Source organism: Pan paniscus, chromosome 18 (assembly GCF_029289425.2).
Source record: "Pan paniscus chromosome 18, NHGRI_mPanPan1-v2.0_pri, whole genome shotgun sequence".
In the NCBI taxonomy this organism is placed as follows: domain Eukaryota; kingdom Metazoa; phylum Chordata; class Mammalia; order Primates; family Hominidae; genus Pan; species Pan paniscus.
This window is the reverse complement of record NC_073267.2, coordinates 76,090,478-76,103,035: the sequence shown is the minus strand read 5'-3', so window position 1 is coordinate 76,103,035 and position 12,558 is coordinate 76,090,478. Positions and strand designations below refer to the sequence as shown.

The 12,558-nt window shown below is 47.0% G+C and overlaps 2 protein-coding genes across 4 annotated transcripts in view; one reads left to right on the top strand and one right to left on the bottom strand.

Annotated features, from left to right (window-relative positions):
- The window catches only part of CMTM4 (CKLF like MARVEL transmembrane domain containing 4), a 116,801-nt gene that overhangs the window by 96,465 nt on the left and 7,778 nt on the right, over window positions 1-12,558 (top strand). The window contains exon 5 of one of the 2 annotated variants that reach the window (XM_034940363.3): window positions 3,242-5,053. The exons of the other annotated variant lie outside the window; for it this stretch is intronic. Within the exon in view, the coding sequence (XP_034796254.2) occupies window positions 3,242-3,284 (43 nt within the window). The 3' untranslated portion in view covers window positions 3,285-5,053. Of the gene's footprint in view, window positions 1-3,241; window positions 5,054-12,558 lie in introns of those variants that run through there. 2 annotated transcript variants of the gene reach the window in all.
- The window catches only part of CMTM2 (CKLF like MARVEL transmembrane domain containing 2), a 15,864-nt gene continuing 8,455 nt past the window's right edge, over window positions 5,150-12,558 (bottom strand). For both annotated transcript variants that reach the window (XM_003823686.5, XM_003823685.5), the window contains one exon: window positions 5,150-12,557. In XM_003823686.5, coding sequence (XP_003823734.1) covers window positions 12,357-12,557 — 201 coding nt within the window. In that variant the 3' untranslated portion in view covers window positions 5,150-12,356. The remainder of the gene's footprint in view (window position 12,558) is intronic.

Below are 12,558 nucleotides of genomic sequence, written 5' to 3'. Positions count from 1 at the left end.
AGTCATTGATCACTTTTGAGGGCAGCTGTGGCTCCAGACAACCTGCTGCTATCATCACCCAGCTGCAGCAGGGAGGCATGGCCTGGGCTGCACACTCCATGGAGCAGGCAGGAGTCCTGCTCTCCCAGGTGCAGCTGCAGCTACCCAAACTGCAGCTGCAGAATGGGGCCTCCTCCATGGGGCAGACAGGAGCCCTGGGACCCCCTTTCCCACAGCTACAGCTGCCCAAACCACAGCTGCAGGCTCAGGCATCCCTGTACTCTTAGGGGCCCAGGAAGGCCCCCACCTGCCCTCCCAGGCTCGGAAGTGCCTTCTCCTGCTGCCTGGCTTCTTCCTGCTGTGGACACCTGCTCTGATCTGGGAGCAAAGTTGGGGCAAGCCTGGGCTTCATGAATGGCAGCAGGAGGCAGACAGATTCCTGGGTGGAAGGGGGCAAGTCCCATTGAGGCCCCACCTTCGGGCCAGGGAGGGCCTGAAGGCTGGGGGCCAGGCTGCCAGTCCGACTGACCAGAGTGGGAACTTGTACCTCCTTTTCTGACCCACCCATGGCTGCCCATAGATCAACTGGGCTCACACTTCCTCCACTCTGAGGCCCATAAAAGCCCCAGTCTCAGCCAGAGCTGAGCAGAGGTTGGGAGGACCAGCTACAGAGAGGAGCCACACTCTCCAGGGCCTCCTCTCTGCTGAGAGCTGAACACTCAACAGAGCTGAACATCTCTGTAGGGATGACCTCCCTACAGAGAAGAGCTACCCACTGTCAGTCTCCTCTGAGCTTTCTAACACTCAGTAAACCTCCTTGTTGACTTGTTGTCCCTCCACTTGTCTGTGTACCTCATTCTTCCTGGATGCAAGACAAGAACTCCGGCAAAGGTGCCACTGGCCACAGAGGTTTCCAACCAGAAAATTAACACCCCAAAGATCCTGTAACACTTCCATCTCCTCCCCACAAAGATAAACACACACACACACACACACACACACACACACACAAACCGTGGGAGCTTCCCATCCTGCACAGGGTCTTAGTATAGAAGGAAAATATAACTGCTTGCTGTGCTTCCCTCCCCTGCCTCTCCCATGGACCTCTTACAGTTCCTGGAACAAACTATGGTCCCTCCTGCCACAGAGCCATTGTCCATGCTGAACCCTCTACCCAGAATGCTTCTCCACCTTCTTCTCTAATTAACTCCTCCTTATTCTTCAGTGACTATAGTGCAGTATTGCTTCCTCAGAGAAGCCTTTCTTGACATTCATTTATTCATCCAACAGCAGTGCCTAGGGTACAGCAAGGCCCCAGCTTTTTCTGCTGCTGCTGGTGATGGTGGTGGAATAAACACTAAACATATCCAGAGAATCCTGAATAAGGTGTTCCTGGTAATAGATAACAGATGTCTGGCTGGTTGGGAGGACAGCCAGGAAGGGAGTGTCAAAGAAAGGACTGAGCCAAGGTGTTTGGGGGGAAGGGTGGGGGAAGATGGGGGGAGCTGGTCAGAAAAGGGGCAGGGCTAGACTGGGAGGACCAGAACCTGGAGTTTGGATTTTACGGACAATTCCCTAGGAGGAGGCCAGCTGAGGGTTCTAACAGAGAGAAATCTGGTTCCCATTGGTGTTATTAAAAACATGGCCCTGGGCTGGGCACAGTGGCTCATGCCTGTAATCCCAGCACTTTGGGAGGCCGAGGTGGGCTAATCACCTGAGGTCAGGAGTTGGAGACCAGCCTGGCCAACATGGTGAAACCCTGTCTCTACTAAAAACACAAAAAATTAGCCGGGTGTGGTGGTGCGCCCCCTGTAGTTCTAGCTACTCAGGAGGCTAAGGCAGGAGAATTGCTTGAACCTGGGAGGCTGAGGTTGCAGTGAGCTGAGATCATGCCACTGCACTCCAGCCTGGGTGACAGAGGGAGACTCCATCTCAAAAAAAAAAAAAAAACCACACACACACACACACACACACACACACACACAAAAGGATGGCTGTGAACTGCAACTCATTCACAAGAAGAAAACAACCCAATTTTTTTTAATGGGCCAAAGATTTGAACAGAGAATTCACTAAAAGACATATATGAATGTCCAATAAGCGTGTAAAAAGATGCTCAACGTCATGAGACATCTAGGAATGCAAATTAAAACCACAATGAGATACTACTGCATGTCTACTGAAATGGCTTCAAAAGGGGGCACTACCAGCTGCTGGTGAGGATGTGGGGAGCTGGGGCACTTGTGCCTGTGGTGTCCTGGTTTGGCTCTTTCTGGCTTCTTTTCGTTTCCTAATCTTAAAAAAATCTGTAAAAGACACTTAGTTTTCTCCAGTTAATACTGGAAAAAAGACCACACTGATAGACATGGTTAAATTCCCTCATTTCTTTAGGGATGAACTAAATGGCTAGTATCCTCATTTTAAAAAGTATCTTGAGGGCCATGTGTGGTGGTTCATGCCTAATAGCACAGCACTTTGGGAGGTAGAAATGGGAGGATCACTTGAGCCCAAGAGTTCCAGGTTACAGTGATCTGTGATCTCCTCACTGCACTCTAGCCTGGGCAATAAAGTGAGCGAGTGAGACCTTGTCTCAACAAACAAACAAATAAACAACAAACAAACAAAACCACAATGAGATCATGTCTCCATGAAAAAAAAAAGAAGAAAGAAAAAGTGTCTTGACCTTGGTGGAGCTTATGTTGAGAAATAAAATTCATTTTTAAAAATTTTAATATTTTAATTCAATTTCCATGAACTTTTGGAGGTCCCCTTATATTTTTTCTTTCTGTTTTTTGTTTTGTTTTGTTTTTTGGACAGTCTCATTCTGTTGCTGAGGCTGGAGTGCAATGGCAAGATCTCAGCTCAATGCAACCTCTGCCTCCTGGGTTCAAGTGATTCTCATGCCTCAGCCTCCCAAGTAGTTGAGATTACAGGTGTGCATCACCAGAGCTGGCTAAATTTTTTTTTTTTTTTTTTTGTAATTTTAGTAGAGGCAGGGTTTCATTATGTTGCCCAGGCTGGTCTTGAACTCCTGGGCTCAAATGATCTACCTGCCTTAGCCTCCCAAAGTGCTGGGATTACAGACGTGAGCCACTGTGTCCAGCCTCTTATTTCTTTTCTTAATTTTTAATTTAGAGATGGGGTCTCAATATGTTGCCCTGGCTGGTCTTGAACTGTTGGGTTTAAAGGATCCTTCAGCCTCCCAAAGTGCTGGGATTATAGGTGTGAGTCACCCTGCCTGACCCCCTTGTAATTTTTATAGCCTGAACTGGAAACCAAATGGCCATCAACAGGTGAAGGGATAAAGAAACTTCCATCCATACAATGGAATACTACTCAGCAAGAAAAAGGAACGAACCATTGATAAACAAAGCAATGTGGATGCATTCTGCAGACAGCATGTTGAGGGAAGGAAGCCAGACTCAAAAGGTACATACTCCATGATTTCATTTTTATGAAATTCTAGAACAAGCAAAAGTAAGCTACAGTAACAGAAATCAGATCGGTGGTTGCCTGCGGTGGGGGCAGGAGAAAGCTTCCTGGAGTGCTAAGAAGTGTTCTTTATTTTGATTGGGGTGGTGGTTACACAGGGACCTACATTTGTCAAAACACATCAAACTGTATACTTACAATGGGTGCATTTTATTTCATGTAATTTATATCTCAATTTGCAAAAAGGGTACCGAGAAAAAGCAAAATATGGCACTGAACTAGAGAAGCTGAAAGAGGAGAAGTGGGTGGGTGCTTGTATATAAGATAACTGCACACTCATGATGTCACCATCCATCCTGCCAGCAGACTGTGATCTCCTGAGGGGGACTGTCATAGCCCAGCCCCAGCCCAGAGCCTGTCACATAGGATGACATCAGGAAATGTCTGCTATGGAATGAAGGCAGGGTGGCTCTATTTCCTCTACATGCCTCCGGTAAGGAAGAATTTTTTCTTCCTCATTTATTTATTTAATTCATTTGTTACAATTAAAAACCATCGTACTGGCCGGGCACAGTGGCTCATGCCTGTAATCCTAGTATTTTGAGAGGCTGAGGCAGGTGGATCACAAAGTCAGGAGTTTGAGACCAGCCTGGCCAACATGGTGAAACCCTGTCTCTACTAAAAAATACAAAAAAATTAGCTGGGTGTGGTGGCGTGCACCTATAATCTCAGCTACTCGGGAGGCTGAGGCAGGAGAATCGCTTGAACCCGGGAGGCGGAGGTTGCAGTGAGCCAAGATTGTGCCATTGCACTCCAGCCCGGGTGACAGAGCGAGACTCTGTCTCAAAAACAAACAAACAAACAAACAAAACCCATCATACTTAATTTTGTTAGCTAAGTTGTTTCAATTTGGCCCCTAGGCCCCCTTCGTTAGGGACTTCATTCAGTATGTAAGTGAGCTCCTGTGTACTTAACATGCCTCCCATCTCGCCCCGCCCCACTTCCTTATTTTATGACACCGTAAGATGCTCAAGGTTCATTTTGTATTCTCTGCATCCCAGCTCTAGAATCACCCATTCCTCCAAAAAGTTCTGGTTCTTTTCATTGGAGAATGATATTTAGAAGCCAAGGGCTCTCTGGGCAGTTTGCATTAGAGAATTTGCATTTCTCTGGTTATGAGTAGATTAAGCATTTTTCACATGTGTAAGAGCCGTTTGCATCTCCTTTTCTGAGAAGTGACTGTTCACATCCTTTTTGGCTTTTCTTTTGAATTGTTGTTCTTTAAAAATTGATACATTAAAACACATAAGGCTGGGTGCAGTGGCTCATGCCTGTAATCCCAGCACTTTGGGAGGCTGAGGTGGGTGGATCATGAGGTCAGGAGGTCGAGACCATCCTCGCTAACACGGTGAAACCCTGTCTCTACTAAAAACACAAAAAATTAGCTGGGCGTGGTGGCACATGCCTGTAGTCCCAGCTATTCGGGAGGTTGAGGCAGGAGAATCGCTTGAACTTGGGAGGCGGAGGTTGCAGTGAGCCAAGATCACGCCACTGCACTCCAGCCTGGGCGACAGAGCAAGACTCCATCTCAGTAAATAAATAAATAAACAAACAAACAAATAAGTAAGATAAAAAAGAAGAATGTGTATTCTGCTGTTGGGTGGAGTATTCAATGCACACCTGTTGGGTCTAGATGGCTTCTAGTGTTGTTCAGGTCCTCTGTATTCTTCTTCTGCTAGATAGCCTATCCCTTCTCTGCAGTACTATTTGGATTTGTCGTCTGTGTGCCTGAGCGGCCGGTCTAGGATGTGAGTCCTAGTATACCCTGTGGTTTGGTTCTATAGGACTTTGCTATGCTGTCTAGGGTCAAATCCATGCATACACAGTTTGAGGGTGATCCCGGGGTTCATGGCCAACTTGACGGGATCTCTTTTTTAAGCTCTCTGCTGTCCATGGCCTCCCCGCCACTTTCAAGTTCCTAGGGGTCCCCTGTTTAGAAAGCGTGGGCTTTAATTTCTCCACTCTGTTTCACACTTCCTGACATTGCTTATGTTTTCAGCGGAGAGCAGTAAGAGGATAGAGAAAAACGCCAAGGGGATTTCCCCCCACACTCTTGGGATCACAGTTCTGCTCAGAGCGAAAGCTTCCCCTGCCTTGGACTTTCAAGTTCCTACTTTTTTTTTTTTGAGACGAAGTCTTGCTCTGTTGCCCAGGCTGGAGTGTAGTGGTGCTATCTCAGCTCACTGCAATCTCCACCTCCCTACTTCAAGCAATTCTCTTGCCTCAGCCTCCCGAGTAGCTGGGACTACAGGTGCATGTCATCACACCTGGCTAATTTTTTTGTATTTTTAATAGAGATGGGGTTTCACCATGTTGGCCAGACTGGTCTCGAACTCCTGACCTCAGGCAATCTGCCTGCCTCAGCCTCCCAAAGTGCTGGGATACAGGTGTGAGCCACTGCGCCCCACCAAGTTCCTGCTTGTTAAACTGCTGCCATCATTGCCATTGATATTGTGATATTGTCTGGGGGCTGGGGCTGGAGAGAATGATAAAAACAGACTATTTCCACACCCCCTCCCCACTCCCTGATCCATAAGGGCTCTGTTTCATGCTCCTTGGACTAGTGTATTGGTTAGCTCAGGCTTCTGTATCAAAATACCACAAACTGTATCACTTAAATGATAGAAAGTAATTGTTTCACAGTTCTGGAGGCTGGATACCATGATCAAGATGCCAGCAAATTCGGTTTCTTTGAGGATCCTCTTCTCAGCTTGTAGATGGCCTGTACCACTGTCTCTTCACATGGTCTTTCCTCTGTGCCATTAGGGCTGGGGAGAACACACCCTGGTGTCTTTCCTTATGAGGACACTAATTTTATCAGATCAGGGCCCCATCCTTACTCCCTCACTTAACCTTAACTACTTCCTTAGAGACTCTTATCTCCATACTAAAATGAGGGCTTCAGCATATGATTTTTTGGGAGGGGGACACATTCAGTCCATAAAAACTAGGAATAGAAGGTTTCTCTTGGAACTCTTTCTGTCCATACCCCATGTGTAGTTTTGGATTTGGATTACCTGTGAGTCCGGGGCAGGAGACACCAAAGGGGAAAAAAAACCCAGGACATTTACTGCTGGTTCAGTGGTACTTTATATTCTGGTCTCTTCCCCCAAACTACTTACTACTATTTGCTTTTCAGAAGCACTAGAGAGCTGCTCCATGCACTCTGTCCAAGGCTTTTTGTTGCATTCATTGCTTTCAGCAGGAAAGATAGAATGTGATATACCTCCTCCATCTTCCTCAGAGCCGGCTTTTAAAAATAGTTGCATTTATAACTTTTTTGAGTCATTTTGTTATAGATGTATCTCTTATACAAATTATGAAGTTAGATTTAGAAAACCTCAACAATCTGATAGTTTCTGTCTTTTTTGTTGTTGTTGTTTGTTTGAGATGGAGTCTCACTCTGTTGCCAGGTCGAAGTGCAGTGGCACGATCTCAGCTCACTGCAACCTCCGCCTCCTGGGTTTGAGCGATTCACCTGCCTCAGCCTCCTGAGTAGCTGGGATTACAGACACGTGCCACCATGCCTGGCTAATTTTTGTGTTTTTAGTAGAGATGGGGTTTCACCACGTTGGCCAGGATGGTCTCGATCTCCTGATCTCGTGATCTGCCTGCCTCGACCTCCCAAAGTGCTGGGATTACAGGTGTGAGCCACCACACCTGGCCTAAATCAATTTTTCTATTAAAAGACAGAAACTAGGCCACCTAACACTCCACCTGATGACAGAATACACATTCTTCTTAAGTGCACATGGAACATTCTCTAGGACAGGCCATATGTTAGGACAAAAAACAATTTCAATAAGTTTTCAAATATCGACATTATGGGCTGGGCACAGTGGCTCACACCTGTAATCCCAGCACTTGGGGAGGCTGAGGTGGGTGGATCACTTGAGGTCAGGAAACCCCCTGGCAACAAAGTGAAACCCTGTCTCTTAAAAAGAAAAAGTGATACAGCCATAAAATGGAATATTATTCAGCCATAAAAAAGGAATGAAGTTATAGAAATGTTTTGGAACTAGATAGAAGTGGTGGTTGCACAACATTGTGAATGTACTAAAAACCACTTACATTTTCACTTTAAATTTTTTTTTTTTTTTTAGATGGAGTTTCACTCTTGTCGCCCAGGCCTGAGTGCAGTGGCACGATCTTGGCTCACTGCAACCTCCGCCTCCTAGATTCAAGCAATTCTCCTGCCTCAGCCTCCCGAGTAGCTGGGATTACACACACGCGCCACCACGCTAGGCTAATTTTTGTATTTTGTAGTAGAGACAGGGTTTTACCATATTGACCAGGCTGGTCTCGAACTCCTGACCTCGTGATCCACCTGCCTTGGCCTCCCAAAGTGCTGGGATTACAGACGTGAGCCACTGTGCCCAGCCCAGCTCCATTGTTTTCTAATATCTGGAGTGGACTCTGATGTTTGGTTTTTCTCTAGTGTCATCTTTGTGTTCTCTCTCTGTGTCTCTCAGCTTTTAGGATTTTCTCTTAATCTTTAGAATTCTGATACTTCACCAAGAAATGTGTAGGCAGGTGAGGATGCTTTCCCAGTAAACCTGCTCAACACTTGGTGGGCCCTCTCCCTCCCCTCCCCTCCCCTCCCTTCCCTTCCCTTTCCCTTCCCTTCCCTTTTTTCTCCCTTCCTTCCTTCCTCCCTCCCTCCCTCCCTCCCTCCTTCCTTCCCTTCCCTTCCCTTCCCTTCCCCTCCCCTGCCTTCCTTCCTTCCTTCCTTCCTTCTCTCTTTCTTTTTTTCTTTCTCTCTCTCCCTTTCTTCTTCTTTTTTTTTTTTTGAAACAGGGTCTTGCTTTGTCACCCAGGCTAGGGTGCAGTGGTGCAATCTTGGTTCACTGCAGCCTCGACCTCTCAGCCTCAAGTGATTGATTTTCCCACTTCAACCTCTGGAATAGCTGGGACTACAGGCACACACCAGTATGCCCGGCTAATTTTTTTGTTTTTTGTAGAGACAGGGTTTTGCCATGTTGGCCAGGCTGATCTCTAACTCCTGAGCTCAAGGGATCCACCTGCCTCGGCTTCCCAAAGTGCTGGGATTATAGGCGTGAGCCACCACACCTGGCCTTGGTGGGTCCTTTCTATAAGATTTTAGTTTTAACTGAAAATTTTTTTCTGTTTAAGATTTTCTCACCTTCTGTGACTCCTTTGAGATGGTTGTTGGATAAATCCTCCTAGATTTGTCCTCTGTGTCTTTTTTCCAAAAAAGAAAGTCTGCCTTTTTGTTTGATTTTCTAGATTTCCTTTATTTTTCAAATCATGAATTGCCATCTTAAATTATGTCTATTCTATTATTCAACCCCTCTGTGAAATTTTAAAATCTTGGCTGGATGCAGTGGCTCACGCTGTAATCCCAGCATTCTGTGAGGTTGAGGCGAGTGGATCGCTTGAGGTCAGGAGTTCAAAAGCAGCCTGGACAACATGGTGAAACCCCGTTTCTACTAAAAATACTAAAAAAATTAGACAGGCATGGTGGCAGGCACCTGTAATCCCAGGTACTTGGGAGGCTGAGGCAGGACAGTCGCTTGAACCGGGGAGGTGGAGGTTGCAGCAAGCCGAGATCGCGCCACTGCACTCCAGCCTGGGCGACAGAATGAGACTCTGTCTCAACAACAACAACAGCAGCAACAACAGCAACAACAAAAATTCAAAATCTTTGTTGTAGTTTCCCACACTCCTACCCCAAGAACTCTTGTTTGCTGGTTGCCCTTTTTGAGTCTCTTTTGTTTGAAGGACACAGCATCCATTTTTATTCTGTGTGTATTAATTAATTAGGCTTTTTGCTGAATCTGCATTTCAACCAGATGTGTAAGTGACATGCCCCACACCCAGGCCATTCCCTGCTCCAGACAAGTACTTACCTGATGTAGTTCTGTTCTGAAGGGGCATCTTCCTACAGCCCATGTCGCTGTCCTGGGGTCCTCTTCTTAGCATGACACCTGAAGTCTCGCTCAGCCCCAGCCCAGCCCCCACTTCAGGCTCATTATATCCTGGGATTCGCAGAAACCCTGCCTGCTCACAAGTATTACCCCAGGAGTTGAGAGGAGTGACCAAATTCGTTTAGGAAAGTTCACACTTTTCCACAGGATTCTGAGCATAAGTCATATTTAGCTTCCTTTGTTAGGTAAAACTTATATACAACGAAATGCACAGATCTTAAGTATACTATTGAATGTTTTGACAAATGTGTACACCTGTGTGACCAGCTCCTCCAATGAAGAGATGAAATTTCTGGTACCCGCAAAAGCTCCCTTATGTCTCTTTGGAAATGTGAAAGGAAAATAAAATACTCAGGACCCCGATTCACTGTTCCAAAAGAAAAAAATTAAGCTGAGAGCTGAGTCATGCAAGAAGCCGCCTTTCCTTTTGTTCCTAAGTGGAGAGCTACAGATGAAAAGTGAAATATCCCCACAGGTAGCTGCTCTATGTTCATCTTATGTCAAATGCCAATTTAACGAGCGCCAGAAGAAGACATCATTCGCTGTTCCCCTACCTGCTCCTTTTCTCTTGCAACTTGTGGTTTCAGTAACTTGACTACACCCTTTCTCTTTCCCTTTCAGCTCGCTTTTCCCCTTTAAATGTTGAAGCCCTCAAAATCACATTTGGATGATTTGGAGAAAGGCACAGACCTGTTTCTGAGGCATTGTCCTTAACTGTGGCACTTTTGTTTGTTTGTTTTTTTTTTTTTTGGAGACAGAGTCTTGCTCTGTCGCCCAGGCTGGAGTGCAAGTGGCGCGATCTCAGCTCACTGCAACCTCCACCTCCCGGGTTCAAGCGATTCTTCTGCCTCAGCCCCCAGAGTAGCTGGGACTAAGGTGTGTGCCACCACGCCCGGTGAATTTTTGTATTTTTAGTAGAGATGGGGTTTCGCCATGTTGTACAGGCTGGTCTCAAACTCCTGGGCCCAAGCGATCTGCCCACCTCGGCCTCCCAAAATGCTGAGATCACAGGCATGAGCCACTGGACCTGGCCAAAATAAACTTCTAAATCAATTGTGGCCTGTGTCTGATACTTTTTGGGTTACATAATCAATCCCCAAGCAACCACTGTTTTCTTTCACTGTATTTTTGCCTATTCTTGAACTGCTTAGAAATGGAATCATATGGTATGTTTCTATTATGTGAAATCCTTCCTTGTTGTGGTATTCATAGTTTTTTTTTTTTTTTTTTTTTTTTTTTTTTTTACTGCTGAGTAGCGCATTCTGTTTTCTGAATGTAGCACATTTACCTCCTTTTGAACATGTGGCTCTTTCTAGTTTTTGGCTGTTATGAACATTCTAGTATACCATTAATCTTGGCTAAATATACAGGAGAAGAATTCTGGGTCATGTGGCAGGTTAGTGTGCATTTTTGAGTTTTTCTCTACAAAGCTAGAGGTAGGTGTGCCTCACACTGCCTGGCCTGCAGGGGATGCTGTGAGGCTACAGAGGGGACAGTGGACTTGAAGTGTAGAGGAGCCTGGGGCCACCCCAAGTTCCAAGGCTTCACCCCTAGAGGCCACCAGCTGCCCGTCTCCCCACCTGAAGGACCTGCAGGGGCCTCCTTCCTCCGGCACACCTTTGTGGCAGCAGCTAAGCACGTGGCCTTCTCACAGCCTTCAGTGATCGCCTTGGCCCAAGTCATGATCATGTCCCCAAGGCTCAGTGAACCCTCCCAGCTTGTCTCCCAGGCTGGGCTCGGGGCTCCACGCTTCCTCCTGCAGACCCCCTTCCAGCTCCTCATGGGTCAGTTTGGGGCCTGGCTTTCCTCTCATGGAGACAACCCTTCCCCTGCCAGGATGGCTGGACTGTCCAGTGAGAGCAGAGCCTTCTCTGGTGGAAAGATCTGCAAGGCCTACATGTGGGGGCTCCAGGCCTTATGCTCAGGTTGTCAGTAGAGGGAGACACTCCAGGTCCCAGAGGGAAACAGCCCCTAGGCTCCTCCTGTGCCCACCCTGCTCAGCCCATATGCCAGCCTGACTCAGGCCCTTGGAGGCCCTGAGCCCTGAGAAGTTGACACCCCCTGCCCTCCTCACTTCGACCGGAGTGAACCTCAGTGAGGATCAATACTAAATTGCAGGCCAGGCATGGTGGCTCACGCCTGTAATCCTGGCACCCTGGGAGGCTGAGGCGGGTGGATCACCTGAGGTCAGGAGTTCGAGACCAGCCTGGCCAACATGGTAAAACCCCATCTGTACTAGAGATACAGAAAATTAGCCAGGTGTGGTGGCAGATGCCTGTAATACCAGCTACTCAAGGAGGCTGAGGCAGGAGAATTATTTGAACCTGGGAGGTGGAGGTTGCAGTGAGCCGAGATCACACCGTTGCACTCCAGCCTGGGTAACAAGAGTGAAACTCTGTCTCACCAAAAAACAAAAACAAAACAAAACAAAACCAACCTAAAAACTAAACTGCAAGGAAGGCCAACAAACTTATTTTTCTCATAACAATTGCTTGGATGCTTTTTTTAAAAAGTAAAATTAAAATAATCAGTGTGAACAAAATGATCCTTTTGTTTTCTGGTTTCTTGTCTTCCTCTGCCCCCCATGCCCTGGCCCCCTGCCCCCTGCCAGTTGGTTGGTGTCACTAGCCGGCAACACCTACACTTCTGGTCCCCCAGGCCCTTGGTGCCCAGTAGCCTGGGAGCACTTCAGGAGCCTTGGCTCCCCTGCCCTGGCCTTGCCCTCTGCACCCTGACAGTCAGTAACTTTTGCTGAATGAACAAAATAATGCTTACATCAACTTTAGGCTTTTAGAATCCATTAATCCATTCTTTTCCAAGCAAAGGTGGCCATGAAAATGGAAAAGAAAACCATTCCAGAAAGAAGACAAGGAAGAGAGTGGAAACATATTGCTGTAAAATACACTGCCGTTTCAGACACCAGGAGCCTCCTCCAAGTCATTTCTTTCCCTTTGCTGGCCCTGGTGGCTTGCCAGGTTCTGGTGGCTTGGCGGGTTCTGGTCCCTTGCCCTGCTGGGGTCCTTTTTCCTTTCCTGGAGGAGGAACCAGCATATGCTTTTTGGCCTTCTTGCCTCTGAAGTGGTTTCTTTGAAGACACACATCGATAAAAGCAAAAACTCCAGCCGCACCAATAAGGATC